This window comes from Lontra canadensis, unplaced genomic scaffold (genome assembly GCF_010015895.1).
Source record: "Lontra canadensis isolate GAN:19392208 unplaced genomic scaffold, GSC_riverotter_1.0 scaffold105, whole genome shotgun sequence".
Lineage (NCBI taxonomy): Eukaryota > Metazoa > Chordata > Mammalia > Carnivora > Mustelidae > Lontra > Lontra canadensis.
In genome coordinates, this window is record NW_022631099.1 from 1707394 (window position 1) to 1723007 (window position 15614).

Below are 15614 nucleotides of genomic sequence, written 5' to 3' on the forward strand. Positions count from 1 at the left end.
CCCCCGGCCCCGCCCGCTCCCCGGAGCCTCCCGGGAATCCCGGGCCCTCCGCTCCGGGAGGGACTTGGGAATCCTGGGTAGGCCTGGGCGAGCCCCAGCCTCCTGCGGGATCGTACCCAATCCGCAGGGGCTCGCACCCTCCGCGAATCCTCCCACCCGTCCCGAAGACCCAGTCTGTCCCGGCTGCCCCCACTCTATCCCACAGTCTCCATTCACACTCTAACTTTCCAAAGTCATGCCACAGTGGAAAGCCCATCTCGCTGGTGAAAAAATTGAGACCAAGGAAGACCTATTATCTGAGTTGGAATCTGACGTCAAGCCTGGAGCCTAGGTTCAAGTAATACTAGTACTAATTTTGCAGTCCTTGTAAGGACCTTGATCCAGTGCCTGGCGCCCAGCAGAGGCTGACAAATTGATCAGTTACATAGTTATCATTGTTCCTCCAGTGCTCACAGGTTCTTTGCAATCTCGCTGGAGCCTCGCACATAGGAAGTTAGCAGACGAGGAAGTGAGATCCAGAAAGGCAGGCTTACTTGCCCAAAGTCACACAGCTTGCCGTGGGACCTTGCAGCCTACCTCTCCTGAGTTCCTCATTCTGTTCTTTTCCCACACAGAAGGCCTAGCAATCTCAGCAGCTCCTCTGAAAAGGTTGGCTGTGTTTTATCTTTTACCCGGAGGGCAGCAGTGGGTCAAGAAGAATTTATTGCCACTTCCTGTCAAAAGGCCTTGCAGTCCTCCAATCGAGCAAATAAGATCTCTCTGACAATCCTTCCTACCCTTTTTGAACGGCCCAGGAGAGGCGGGGGAAGTAGCTTTGAATGGGAAACACACTCCCTGCTCTGCTGTGCACAAAGGTTCCACCATGACCTACATCCTGTTATAGGCGTTTTCTGTGGGGCCACACACAGCTCACACTCACATCTTGGGGAAGGGGGCTGTTACCGGATAATAATGGCCCATTTTCAGGATGAAGAGGCAAACTGATTTTCCCAAAATCCAGTGCTAGGAAATAGAGGAGCTGGGACCTATGCCCAAAGTCCACGCTACTCTTCATTCAGCTTAGCAGTAGGGTGTGGGGGCAAAAAAGGACACACTTCATTCCTTAATTCATTCAACACTCACTCATTCACTGAACACCAAACAATATTAACTTGTGTTTGGGCCTATGTCTCTCAAGTCTGGGTACAAAGCAGGTGCTCATAAAACCATGGGCCGTTAGAAATCTTGTCTGGTACCTGTATTTTACAGAAGGGGAAGGGACCTACCTTGGTCTTAAAAATAGGATGAGAACTAGGTTTCCTGAAGTCTTGTATTCTCCACTCTCCTTGGATTCTTTTTTTTTTTTTTTTGAAGATTTTATTTATTTATTTGACAGACGGAGATCACAGTGAAGCAGGCAGAGAGAGAGGAGGAAGCATGTTCCCTGCTGAGCAGAGAGCCTTATGTGGGGCTCGATCTCAGGACCCTGGGATCATGACCTGAGCTGAAGGCAGAGGCTTTAACCCACTGAGCCACCCAGGTGCCCCTCCTTGGATTCTGTATAGTATCTCCTGACAGCTGCCCTGAGAGATGGTCATTAAATTTCTGGTTGCATACATTCAGTAACAGGAAACTCATTCTCTCTGGAGGCTTCCCGTTCCCATGATTATTCTGACGGTTAGGAATTTCCTCCTCTTAACCAGATGCCCCTCTGTCCAGTTATTCGTATAAAGAACATGATACTTATTGAGTGTGTGCTAAGTGCTGCGTGCTGGAGAACGCAGTGATGAACAGTAACAGTCTTCGGTCCATGGAACTCAGAGCAGGCATGTCATGTGGCATGCTCAGGGCCGTGATTGAAGAAACTACTGGAGACTGCTTTGGACTCCCTTGGCCTTAGTAGGGGAGGAGGGATCCCAAAGGAAGTGATGTTATTTTTTATTTGTATTTTTTTTTTCAAGTAATCTCTACACCGAATGTGGGGCTCAAACTTAGGACCTGGAGATCAAGAGTCATATGGGCCACTGACTGAGCCAGCCAGGCGCCCCTTTACATGTATATTTATATATATAAATTATATATTTTATATATACATTATATGTTATATATTTATGTATAAATTATAGATATTTTATTTTATATATTTAACTATATTGAAATATATACATATATGTATATATACACATATGCGAATTAAATATTTATATAAATATAGATATATATTTAAATACACATTCATATAAATATAAGTAAATAAGTTAAAAAATATATACATATATACCCATGACACCAAGATCAAGTGTTGCATGCTGAGGCACCCAGGAGGCTCAGTGGCTAAGTGTCTGGTTTTGGCTCAGACCATGATCCCAGGGTCCTGGGATCGAGCCCCACATTGGGCTCCCTGCTCAGTGGGAAGCCTGCTTCTCCCTCTCCCACTCCCCTTGCTGTGTTCCCTCTCTTGCTCTGTCTCTCTCTGTTAAATAAATAAAATCTTAAAAAAAAAAAAAAAGAGTTGCATGCTGTACTGTCTGAATGACCCATGTGTCACAAGGAAGTGATGTTACAGCTGAGAAAGTTGACAGGGAAGTGGGCAGGTGAAGAGAGAGACGATGGGAGTTCTGGCAGAAATAAGCAGCACTTGCAAAGACCTGGAGGCTACACAGGGCATTGTTTGGAGCTGCGTTTTAGCCTGACCAGAGCACAGCAGCATGCAGGATGGGGAGGGAAGGGGATGGAGATTGGAGGAGTTAGAGTGAATAGGTAAATTTGCACCTTATCTATTTTCCTGAATAAATGAAAGAACAAATTAATGAACAAATGATTGCTGAGGGTTCCAAACTCCCTGCTTCAAAGGAATCATTAGTGGCTCCAGGGCTCACATCCAAATTGGACTCCCTGGTGTCACTGCCCCCTTGGTCCTCTGCCCGGCCGGGGGAGGCCTTATGTAGTCTGGCCTAGCTCCACTGAGCTTTTCTTGGGAATGCCTATAAATAGAGGAAGATGGCGGCCCAGCTGCCTCCGTCTGTCTGCCTTCCTTGGAATTCAGCCTCCTCTCACTGGCCCCAGGCTGTGCACTCAGCTGTCTTTGTGCTCTTTCTGTTGGCTTAGCCACTGTCCACAGCATCGCCTACCTCTCCAACACTCAGTCTGGACCCTGTGGGTTTGGAGGATGGGCTCCCTTCAGCCTGGACTTGCTCTGCCCATCCCTTCACTCTCCAGATGGACAGCTGAGGGGCTTGGGACTTCTTCACTGAGCTCTAAGAAGGGGCCGGCTGCCCCTTTACTCAGCTGGAGAGCTTGCTCCTACCTAGTCTTCCTTGCCCTCAAAAAAAAAAAAAAAAAAAAAAAAGGAATCTCAAACACCTTTTCCCTGGAAAAGGTAAACTTGAGAGAAAGATCTGCTTTCAACATTTATTTCTCCTCTGACTGCATAACCATCTCCTGGACCCCTCCCTAGATTTCTTGTTTGGACAGTTCCCCTCAAGGGCTGTCCCAACTTCCCTTCAGGACTTTTTTCTTTTTTTTAGATTTTATTTCTTTATTTGACAGAGAGAGAGAGAGAGAGAGAGCACAAGTAGGCAGAGCAGGAGGCAGAGATAGAGGGAGAAGCAGGCTCTTGGCTGAGCAGGGAGCCTGACGTGGGACTCGATCCCAGGACCGTGGGATCATGACCTGATCCGAAGGCAGACGCTTAACCAACTGAACCACCCAGGTGCCCCTCCCTTCAGGATTAAGAAGAATCACTGATATAACTAGAGACCTTTATGATTTACAAAGCTCCCTAGTAAAAAGGGAATAATAATAGCTTTTCCCTCATGGGATAGGGGTGATATAGGTGAGATCACATGGTTAAAATGCTTAGCATAGTGTGTGGCTCGTCCTAGAGGTTCAATGACCGCGGCTGTCACCTTCTCCTCCTCCCCTCCCCAGCCCTCTACCACGGTTCAGACAGGCCGGCTGTTCCACTTGCCAAGCACCAACCCTATGGAGCCGGCACAAGCTAGGTGACTTAGAGCTGGGCTTCATTTCCCATGGTCTGTCTGTGAGGGAGGTCACGACTGCCCCCATCTCCACCTCCCAGAGAAGGAAACTGAAGCTCAGAGTGGCAGGTCGCCTGCCTGAGTGCACAGCTAGCAGCGACAGGACCGGGATCTTGGGTTTCAGACTTCACAGGCTTGTCCTCTTCCCTGTCTGCTGTGCTGCTTCACTTTTCTCCATTCTGATTGTCCTTTACCCATCTTGGAGCCACCGTGTTTCTTGAGAAGGGGCTCCCTAAGGCAGTGGAGCAGGGCGGGTTCTCCTCCCAAGAATCTAGGACATCAAGGCCTGCCACCTGCTCAGAGGCTTAAATTTCTCTGCAAGGGCCCTTGGCTAAATTAGGTAATGGGCTAGGACTCTGGGATGCGGTGCGGGGAGGAGGCGCTCGCTGACCCCAGGATCTGATTGGCCAGGGCAACTAGTCCTGGGGAGCAGGGAGGTGGGAGGAGAGGGTGCCCCTACAAATTCGAGGGGCTGGAGCAGGCCAGGGCATCTTCGGGTGGTGGAGTGCTGAGGAGGTGACCTGCAGCAGAGGAGGAGGCCCTGGGACTAGCAACCATGGTAAGGACAAGAAGGGACTTCATCCCTTTGCTTGCTGAAACACTTCTGGACCTCTTCCAGGCCAGATCTGGGTGTTCTGTAGTTCAGTAATTGGACATTTGAAGATGGAACATTGAAGGCTCCTGGAGCCCAGATGTCTAGGAGGAAGTCTGGGAAGAAGGCCTTGGACTTCTCCAGGGGTGGGGGGGATTGGGGTGTTCCAGTGATTGTTGACTCCCTGCAGACCTGAGGCTCCGGCTGTGTTGGTCATGGAGCCATGAGGGGCTACTTGCTTGTCTCCCTCATGGTGGGGGGGGTACCCTGAGGGCCAGAGTGAGTCACCAGCAAGCCAGCAGCAGGGGTGGGCTAGAAGCCTTGCCAAACTCTCCTGAAGACTCCTCTGGAAGAAGGGTGGGGGGGCGCTGTAGGGTCTCAAGCCAGCTAAGGTGCAGGATCCCAAGAGCTCCGAGGGTGCGGAGAAGGGGCAGAAGATGATAGACCAAGGTTAGAGAGACCTCCGCCTCCCAGAGAGGGTTCCTAATCTGGGGCTATCAATTCCCCTGAGGTCCCCCTCCCCACTTCACTTCAAGGGGTAACTAGACCCTGGAGGACAGCTGCTGTTGCCCATGCCAGGCTAAAAATAGCCCATCCTCTTGTGTGGGCAAGGAGGAATGAGGAGGTGAGGGCAAGGAAGAGGGCAGTAGCCAGCCGGCAGAACGCCCTGGCCACCTCAGCCTTCCCCCCCCAACCAGCCTCAGTTCAAAGCCCCATAGCTGGATGGCTTGGATTGGATGTGGCCAGAACCCTCCCCCCAAATCTTATTTTCACTTCCACAAGGCTCCCATCACATTCTCCCCAGCACCAGTAGTATTTACTCCAATGGCTCAATGATAAGAAAGAAAATTAAAATCTCCATCTCCACAAGTTCTTGGAGGGGAGGGATGATGCGTCTGAGTCTTCTTGGTCCCAGGGCCCAGTCTCTGGCCTGACACCTAACCAGTGCTCAATGACTTTGCCTTGCATTATTATTTATTTGAGAACAAACATATATTGAGCCCCTATTACAGAGCCAGGCCCTGCTGAGAGCTAGGGAAAACTGGGAGAGGACACTGGAATCGTGTTGGCACTGTCCAAAACCCTTTCACATCCCAGATGTCACCTCATCCCTGAAAAGCTGCTGAGAAGAGAGAGGGTAGAATAAATGACTTGCCCGAGGTTAGTGGGGGGATTCCTGACTTGACATCTGATTAGCAAGGTTGAAGACCTTGGGCATAATCTGTGTTTCCTCCCTAGTTCTTCAAAACTGGGGTCAGGTAGCTGTGGGAACATGAAAAATGTGGTGCTGGTTTGGAATCATTTTTCTGGAAGACCAAAGCACAGTGACAGAAGGGGGTTGAAGAGAATGGGGTTAAGGCAAGAATGAGCTGTGGGGCCGCCCCTTCCACTCTCTGACTCTGTGTCTTCTGCAGACGGACCAGCAGGCGGAGGCCCGGTCCTACCTCAGCGAGGAGATGATCGCTGGTGAGTGCAGGGGTGCGGGTGGGAGGGCTGGCTGCCGCGTGGAGGTGTGCTGGGCAAGGTTTGGTGTCCGGCAGGGGACGGAAGGTGTGAGGCTGACTGTCCAGCCGGCCCCACCTCAGTCCTCTGCCTCTTTCAGAGTTCAAGGCTGCCTTCGACATGTTTGACGCTGATGGTGGCGGGGACATCAGCGTCAAGGAGTTGGGCACGGTGATGAGGATGCTGGGCCAGACACCCACCAAAGAGGAGCTGGACGCCATCATCGAGGAGGTGGACGAGGACGGTGAGCAGGTGGTTCTCCGAGGCGGGGCTGCGACGGTGGCGGGAGAGGTGGGGATGCAGGGGTGAGGCTCATCCGCCACCTGCTCCCCCCAGGAAGCGGCACCATCGACTTCGAGGAGTTCTTGGTCATGATGGTGCGCCAGATGAAAGAGGATGCGAAGGGGAAGAGCGAGGAGGAGCTGGCCGAGTGTTTCCGCATCTTTGACAGGTGCGCTGGGGGCCCGGCCGCACCGCGCTTCACTTCTCCGCGGGGCCCGGAGGGAGGGGGCGTCGCCGGGGCCAGGGCGACTCGCCCCTGCCTGCCCTGAGTCCCACCCTGTCCCTTCGCCCCCCAGGAACGCGGACGGCTACATCGATGCGGAGGAGCTGGCTGAGATTTTCAGGGCCTCTGGGGAGCACGTGACAGACGAGGAGATCGAATCCCTCATGAAAGACGGAGACAAGAACAACGACGGCCGCATTGACTTCGACGGTGAGGCCCGCGGGGGCGCGGCGGGGGGCGGAGCCAGGCGGAACGCCCGGGGCGTGGCCCACACGCAGGGGGCTGTCCGCGGCTTCGTGGGCGGGGTGGGGAGCTCTAGGTGGTTTCGTGCGATTTATGCTTCTCCTCTCGTTCCCGGCAGAGTTCCTGAAGATGATGGAAGGCGTGCAGTAAAAGTCGCCCTCGCCTCCGCCCAGACCGCGCGTCCCTGGGGCGAGGGCGCTGTCACCTCCCGCCCTCCGCCCGGTCCCGCTCTCCGCCCCGCCCCGGGAGGGAGGCGCGGCCCCTGCTGGCTCGGCGTCCTGAGGGAATAAAAGCAGACACGGCAAAGCGCGTAGCCTGAGTGAGAGGAGGAGCGGGGTGGGGGTTGGGGGGATTGGGGGAGTTGTCAGGGCCCGTCCGACTGGGGCGCCACCCGAGGCTCGGAAGAGGGGGAAGCCAAGCTTCAAGCGCCCCGAGGCGCAGGAGCCCAGGGCTGCGCGGACAAGCTGGGCAGCTTCCCCGCGGCTGGAACTGGACGTGGACAGCTCGGCCTACCGGGCCGCGACGCGCCTGACGCTGGAAGAGGGAGGCCCGGGGCGGGGGCTTGGAACTGTCGGGTGAGGGTGCTGGGATGGCGGGTAGGGTGAGGGCATGGCAGGAGGCTGGAACTCGGAGGAGCCCGGGGTGAGGCCCCTTTCCTTCCCCACCGTCCTTCCTTTCTGCAGCCTTTGGTTCTTGCGCGTAGGCTCACGGGCTGGGAATGGGAAAGTTGAGCACTGTATCCATCCGTTCCAGGCGGCATGCATTCCTGCGTGACTTCTACTTCGTCTCTTCTGAGTGTTTCTAGGTGCTCCATACTGCAGATGGGACAGAGGGTGGGGGTACACAGCCGGGAAGGCGTTTCTGACGTCATTATCTCCACACTGGATCTCTGCCTCTAGCTCCCGCCAATGAGCTCAACATTAACATGATCTAGCTAAAAGAAATCTGACCTCGTTGGTCCCCTGTTGAAAGACCTTCAAGGCTCCCCTTTGCTTCTAGAATCAAGTCCAAATTCCTTTCCTCTCCTTCCGCGCTCGGGTTTCAGCCACACCGGGCAATTTGTGGCTCCTGCTCTGGACAGTGAGGGTGCACTTTCAAGCCTTTGGGTTTTTGCTCATGCTCTTCTTCCTTGGGGTGCCCTTCCTCCTCTAACAAGCCTGGCAAATTTTTCAACTCAGCTCAGATACCATCTCAAAGACACCAAGACCCAGCTCAGATAACCTCTTCTCCCTTGATCCCTGCTCCCACTGGCTGAGTGGGCTCTGTCTGGCTTCCAGAGCTCTTTGCACACAACTCAGAGCAGGCTTCAGGTCCAAGCTAATGCAGTGCAGTGGTGACTGTGCTTTTAGAGTTTGAATCCTCATTGCTAGTGACAAACCACTCTGTGGTTCAATTTCCTATTCTGTAAAATAGGTTTGAGGACAGTACATACCTTGCAGGGTTGTGAGAACAAGTTAGTGTGTGCAGTGTAGAGTGCTTAGAACAGAGCGTGGCACATGCTAAATGCTTAATGCTATTATTATTATTTTTATTTTTAAAGATTTTATTTATTTATTTGACAGAGATCACAAGTAGGCAGAGAGGCAGGCAGAGAGAGGAGAAAGCAGGCTCCCTGCCAAGCAGAGAGCCCGATGCGGGACTCGATCCCAGGACCCTGAGATCATGACCTGAGCCGGAGGCAGAGGCTTAACCCACTGAGCCACCCAGGTGCCCATCTTAATGCTATTATTAATATCACTACTATCACCTGGAAACATTGGCCCACCCTGTTATTCATCGCCACAGTCCTCCCTCTGCAAGTCCTTTGTGTTCTCAGCTCCCCTTTCTGACCCATTCACGTTCCCCAGTGTGTATCTCCAGCAGGGGTCAGTCATCACTAGGACTACTTCCTGTGTGCTGGGCTCCACGCCTTGCAGGCAGGTCTCATTCGTCCACACAACCCTTGAGGCAGTCGGATGCTGTTCTCCCCATTTTACAGCAGAGGACATGAAGGCAGAGTGAGGCGACGTAGCCAGGCATGCCAACATTTGGTGGGAACAAGAGCAAGGCTCTTAACTGTGGCCCCATCTACCTGTTGACAGTTCTGCCTGCCTGCCCTGAGTCCTTGGCACTGGTCCTGCCCTACACGGAGAAATCCCGCTTACCTTCCATCCTGTTCTCCCAGCACTCACTTACCTCAGGGATGGCACCCTGAGGGATGGGTCCAAATCAGGAGTTCCGGATCCTCCTCGCCCCTGTAATTGACTCTGCCCTGCTCCTTTCTTCCTATCCCCTTACCCTTTTCTCCCTCCTCTCTGAGCCTACTCGGTGTTGTGACTTGGGCTGCTGCCACAGTTCGCCAGGTTGCTGAGAACAGCAGTTAATCTCCCTGCCACTCAGTCCCCAGGTGGCAGCCAGAAGCAGCTTTCTGAAACCAAATCTGATCACATCCCTGCCTACTCAAGGTTTCATTAGCTGCCTCAAGGTAAAGCCCATGCATTTTAATTACAGGCCTTTAATTGGAAGGCCTCACAAGCCCTAGGGGACGTGACTACCATGCTACTTTGCCAGTATTCCATACCCCTGAACTTCTTCATACCCCATCTCCTTCTCCAGACAGCCCTCCTTGACCTCCCTGGTCTGCATTAGGTACCCCACCTGTGAGCTTTTGTAACATGTGAGTCTAACAGCCGACGTTTGTTACCTGACGAGGCAGGCACTATTCCAAGGCCCATCTAGCCTCTGAGGTAGCTAGTAATATTTGCATTTTACAGAGAGGTTAAGTCTAAGTGTGTGCAAGTAACATGGGGGTGGTGTGCGGACCGCTGGGTCAGAGCTCTTCACCACCCCTCTGTAGGGCACTTACTCTACCCCACTCACGTGCCAGTCTGCCTGCCCTCGTTGCCCAAGCTTAGCCTCTGAGGACAGAACCTAGTCCTTCCCCCTGCTTTGGGCTTTTACTTTGTAGATACTCAGTAATTGTAGGGCGTGTATGGGAACAATGATACCTTCGAATACTTCCTGTACTGGGCTTCTTTTTGTTCCAAGTGCTAAAACCTAAAGCAAACAGACTTTAAAGGGCTTTACTGGCTCTTGCAACTGGGATGCTAAGGCTTCCCAGCCGGAGGCCAATCTCAATGTCACCTCCGTGTCTCCTAGCTACTTGTCTCTGCTTGGCTTTCTTCCATCTGCAGCTGACTGCACCAACTGCCCGGACTCCTTCCTCTTTTTAGCAACGCTATTAGTAAAATAATTTTACTTTCTCCCAGGAATTAATCCCAGGGAACACTCTGATTAGTTCTGAACTACAGTCAGCCCCTGGGGCTGACACGAGAAAGGGCATGTGGCCATCCTGGGGGCAGGGGGCAAACGCTTTGATCAAGGACTACATGGAGAGGTGTCCTAAGGCAGGCCCTGTTCTTAGACATCCTTTAGCTGGGGCTTTTCAACGTTGGGAGGGCATCAGAATCCTGGAGAGCTTGTTGGGACCAAGACTCTGCATTTCTACCAAGTCCCAGGTGAAAGGTGGGAGGGTCACACCTTGAGAACACCGCTCTACACCACTCTACACCTTTAACTTCGAGAGAAATGCAGGACCTCAGGCCCCAGCCAGACCGACTGAATCTAAGTTTGCATCTGAGGTAGCCCCCTGGCAGATTTATCTGGACCTTGGATTGGGCAGCCCTGCTCCAAACCCATAGGGGAGAGCTAACAGCTCCATGTAAGAGGACCCAGGCTGAGGACATCCGCATCTGGATTTTACACCACTTCTCACCTGCCTGCCTCCCTCGCTGCTCATGGGGGCAGGAAAGAAGCCTGGGCTGGCAGGAGCAGGAGGATGCTGAGAACCTTCCTGATGCCCTCCACTACTGTCTCCTCCCCCTCCCCCAGGCCTGCACAACCAGCTGCTGGCAGAGCTGGGTAGGTTGGGTGAGGCCGAGCGAGACCCAGGCAGTGTTGGAGGGCACCTGGCTGTTGTTATTGGTCCATCCTGGACATCTTGTGGGACCTGGACCAGGGCCATCACCCTAGCCTGCTTTTCCCCCTGCCCACCCCTGCAGGGATCCCAACTGGTTGGCACAGGAGTTTCCTCTCAGGGGCTCAATGCTGAGGTCTGTGGCAGGTCAGGGTCAAGAGGGCCTCGGGGCCAGGGGCCTGGGCCAGTGGGGACAGCAGCCGGGAGGATTCACCGGTGATGAGGTGAATGTACTCCCTGGGAGTGTGGGGCCATCCAGCGAGCGGGGGGGGGGGGGGGCGGGGCTAAGGGGTGAGTCAAGCTGTCCTGGGCTCTCTGGCAGGAAGAGGTGTTCCCTGGTGGTCTCCCAGACCCTGGGCCTGCTGTAGGGTGACCTGAGTGCTTTTCTTCTCTGTTTTAGGACCAGAACACCCCGTCAGAGCACAGTGGCTGGTCCTTACCTCCCAAGCCCCTGCTGTGCACATATACTCCTTCTACAGCTATAGCTCTTTTGCTTCAAAGTCTGGTTCAGCCTCCTCCTAACTCAGCTGGGACAGCTCCAATATTCACTGCTGTTCCCAGTGCACATCACAACTAGATGGAAAGGCATTTTGTAATACCGTCTTCTAGAAGAGGAGACAGATGCAGTCATAAAATAGCTAAGGTCACAAGGGAAGGAATCTTCATCACCCCCTTGCTCAGCCGCTCAGCGTGTCAGCTGCCTCCAGGCCTTGGGGAGAGGAGCAGGGCGAGAGCTGGCATCCTACTCCACCGACCCTGAGCGCTCCCATCCCTGGGGTAACAACAAGGCAACTTGTAAAAAAAAAATCCAATGTATTTATTTAATATATTCATCACAAGGGCTCAACCAGAGACTTAATTTAAAAAACAGAAACAAAACAAAAATGACACCACAGCTTAAGATACACAGTCCTAGATAGAAATGAAGAAAAAGACAGACTGTCTAAGGAGAAAATAAAAAGACAACACAAGGAGAGACGCTGGACAGTCAGGGATCTTGGCTGGAGACCTGCTTTGAGTAGGTTTCTTGCAGATACTTCTTAAAGGCTGGAAGAGAACAGGCAGGTGTAAGGGAGTGGTGAGGACAAGGGTTACGGTGGGCAAGGGGGCAGGCAAGGATACAAAGGTGGGACAAGTCTGGGGAGCTGGCGGCGTGGGGGGGGGGGGATTCTCCTTCTGTTGGTTGCCTGTCAGCTCTCCTGGATGGGTTCAGCGACCCCAGGGATGCTGGGGAGGTGACTGGGAGTCTTAGTGAGCAAGTCATTTACACAAAGTTTTCTTTCTACTTCAAAGCCCTTCAACCTACATTAATGTAGAAAGTTAGTTTTCTGATTTGACGGCAAACAGGCAAATCAGAAACACCGAGGCAGAGGCAGAACTGGTTATCTGGGCTGACACCCACCCCGACCCTGTCCTCAGGACACAATCCCAAGTCACCAGCATCCTTCTGCTTGAGGTAGTCTTTGAAGGTTGGGGAGGGATCACCCGGTGCCCAAGAAGGATGAAGGACCCACCTGTGGGGTTTTTCCAGAGCTCGGCAGCGTGCGTGTTCAAAGGACTATCAATGTTTGGTTCTGTGGGTGGACGGAAAGAGAGAATCGTCAGTAGGAGAAGCGGCTGGCCGGGGCTGGGTTCCCAGGCTCAGGGAGGGGCTGGTCTCAGAAGTCACCTCCTAGCAGGCTCTGGATGGACAGCAGGATGGTCCTGACATCATACAAGGCTGACCACTTGTCCTTCAGGATGTCCAGGCAGATGTTCCCCTGGGTGTCCACGTTGGGGTGGTAGCAGGGTGTGAGGAACTTCACTGTGGGCGCATTGTAGGGGTAGCCACTGGGGAACTCCAAGGAGAGCTTATACCGCAGGTCTTCATAGACCTGGCATTGGAGAAACAGAGCTAGGGAGTGAGCCTGAGCCTCACCTACCAACCCAGGCCCCAGTAAGGGCCGTTCGAGGGCTTTTGAGTTTGTCTGGGACTTGACAAAAAACAAAGTGTTAGACACCGGCTCTGGTACTTTCTCTCCAGCTGGCAGGGGGACCTCAGTGACCCTGTGGTATAAACTGGCATCCTGAGGACTACCTGTGCTTTAGTGAGGCACAACATTAGCTGCTGACATGTCAAAATTAGGATATTTAAGGCATACACCTGAATTTCTGTTTTTTAGAAAGATTTCATTTTTAAGTAATCTCTATGCCCAACATGGGACTTGAATGTACAACCCTGAAATCAAGAGTTGCACATTCACTGATGGAGCCAGCCACGTGCCCCTGGATTTGACTCTTTTTTTTTTTTTTTTTTTAAAGATTTTATTTATTTATTTGACAGAGAGATAGAGCACAAGTAAGTAGGCAGAGCTGCAGGCAGAGGGAGAGGGAGAAGCAGGCTCTCCACTGAGCAGAGAGCCTGATGCCAGGCTCGATCCCAGGACCCTGGGATCATGACACGAGCCGAAAGCAGAGGCTTAACCGACTGAGCCACCCAGGAGCCCCTTCTGACTCATCTTTTTTTTTTTTTCCTTCTGACTCATCTTAAACCAGACGTGCAGCAATGGAAAGCTGCCATCTTGAGACCTGTGCCTTTCCATTGGCCAACGTCCTCAGGTACGCTCCATACTCCTTTCTGTCTGGCCTCCCACAGGCATCTAAGATGGAAAGTTCTGCTTTAAACCCAACCTCTTACTGTATAGAGGCCACAGTCTGAGAGCACAAGAACAGAGCAAGGAAGTGTCCTGCCAGGCTTGAAGCTGACCTGCACTTGGTTTTTACCTCCAGCCTCTCCCCAGACCCAGCAAACTCACACTCACCTACCTCGACCCTACACTTACTGTGCCAGCTGCTCCGTGGATGGTCCCCACCCATTTGAAAAGGTTGTCTGATTCAGGGAAGGCAGAAATCCCTTTGTCACCGGACATCTGGGGAAGAAACAACATCTGCTGGGCTGCAGAGTACACTTTTGGGGATCAGTGGGTGAAATCCTCCCCCTTAAGCTCATCAAATCTTGATCCAAAATTTGGATCAAATCTATAGGCTTTTTTTGAGGAAGTGATTCAATTCTTGGGGTGGAACCTGCCCTTTGGGGAGGAGTACTGGGTGTGTTAAGGAGGGAAGGGTTATGCAGAGCAACAGAAGGCAGCTCTGTACCCCCCAATCTTGTTGGATGCTGGGAATTCAGTTCGACATGCTAGTTAGTGCTGGTTATATACAAAGCCTAAAGACGACTCACGGACTAGGGAGAGATACAATTATCAGCATTGAAAGACACAAGTGGGATATTCAGGGTTAAAGTAGACAAGATCATCTAGGGAAAATTACTTGAAAGTATGACAGGTGTATTTCCTAGGAATTGTAAGGGCAGAGTTGGGTGTGGGTAAATCTCAGGGCAGGAAAGTAGGGCCAGGCAATGTAGACAGAAGGCCTTGCATGGCTTCAGGGAACTGTATTTTAGAGAGAACTTCATGGTGATGGTGGGTGGGACCTGGAGTAGACACTCCTGGAAAGAAAGGTGCAGGTGGGGTCTATTAACTTCTTCCCAGAAGACAGGAAAGCGGAGTCATCATTTTGTCCCCAGTGCTGATAAGCGAGTGGGAGGTGGAGGGTGGATCAGTTGGCTTTGGCGTCCAGGCAGGAGTCACTCACCATAAGGGTCATCAGCTCCTGCTGTAGCCTGCAACGTAAGCGTTGGGAGTCACCTGGGAGTGTGGACGGCCCAGGCTCCCCACGGCGCTTCTTCCCTCACCCCAATGACTCTGGAGGAGCTGTCATGGAGGCTTCCCCTGCCCCGAGGCCAGACTCAGCTGGGGCACACTCACCCCCATTTCCACCGGAGAGTCCTAGCGAGTCCTCACCCTTCCTAATTGGGTGAGCTACCAGGCTCAGGCAGGACGGTTCTGCCTTGTTCTTAAGCCCCTCGGCTTCTCTGACGTCTCTCTCCGGGTGCCGGATCCCAGTTTCTCCCCACTTCCGTCTCCACTCGCCCCCACCTCGCCGGACCACCGAGGGTCCCAGGCACACTTTCATCTTGACTCACCCGCGGAGGATCATGGCAGCGTGCCTCCCCCTTTTGTCCTCCTTCCGGGGGCCCTCTAAGGGCAACCCGAGCTCCCTGCGTGCCCTCCCGTCCCTGCACATCTACCCACCCCAGGAGGAGGTGGGGGCCCGGAAGTCCGAGCTCCAGACGCCGAGGCCCAGGCCGTGCCCGGTCCGGCACTTCACACTCTACCTCTTGCCCACGGGGCCACGGGCGGCGCCCCCGCTGGGCTCGGCTCCTTTGCGGGCGGCGGCGACGCTGGCGGCAGCTGGGTCGCGGTTCTGGGAGGCCATCCGGGCGGCGCGAGGAGTGAGACAGGAACTCGGAGAGCACGACTGCAACTGCAGGGCCCGGGGTCCGCCCGCCCGCGTTTGAATTGTAACCCTCCAGCAGCACCGGCCAATCAGCGGCTCGCTTGCGTTTGATCCAGCCAATGGGGCGCGCCAGAGTGCGCTGTCACCGCGCAACTGCTGCACCCACCCCCCAGCGCACCAGCATTGGGCGGGCGATTGGCAGAAGAGGCTGTCATTAACTAACGAATCTGCAGCGGATTGCTGGCCTTTGGAAAACGCCGACCATTAAAGGGCCAAGAGAAAGTCCACGTGGGATGAACCCTTTCGGGTTCCAGACCTGGCTACAGGAGGGAACTCCCGGCTGCGCCCCGGGATCCCTGCTCCAAGGGGAAGGGAGGGCTCAGGTCTGATGACATCAGCACCTTTCCCTCATCCCGGAAACTCCTGCTCCTCCACTAGTTTTAATGTCCCGCACACCTC

General features: G+C 53.5%; 2 protein-coding genes across 2 annotated transcripts; one reads left to right on the forward strand and one right to left on the reverse strand.

The window, feature by feature from the left end:
* The first annotated feature begins 4446 nt into the window (after nt 1–4446).
* TNNC2 (troponin C2, fast skeletal type) lies at nt 4447–7106 on the forward strand. The gene is made up of 6 exons (XM_032838661.1): nt 4447–4578; nt 6027–6078; nt 6215–6358; nt 6451–6565; nt 6693–6829; nt 6981–7106. Exons 1-6 carry the CDS (start codon nt 4576–4578, stop codon nt 7010–7012), a joined length of 483 nt encoding a protein of 160 aa, XP_032694552.1. The 5' UTR covers nt 4447–4575; the 3' UTR covers nt 7013–7106.
* Nucleotides 7107–11613: 4507 nt separating this feature from the next.
* UBE2C (ubiquitin conjugating enzyme E2 C) lies at nt 11614–15244 on the reverse strand. Its single transcript, XM_032838664.1, has 6 exons — nt 15034–15244; nt 14451–14478; nt 13640–13726; nt 12487–12691; nt 12332–12391; nt 11614–11864 (listed from the first exon to the last, which is right to left on the reverse strand). Exons 1-6 carry the CDS (start codon nt 15132–15134, stop codon nt 11806–11808), a joined length of 540 nt encoding a protein of 179 aa, XP_032694555.1. The 5' UTR covers nt 15135–15244; the 3' UTR covers nt 11614–11805.
* Between the last annotated feature and the right edge of the window lie 370 nt (nt 15245–15614).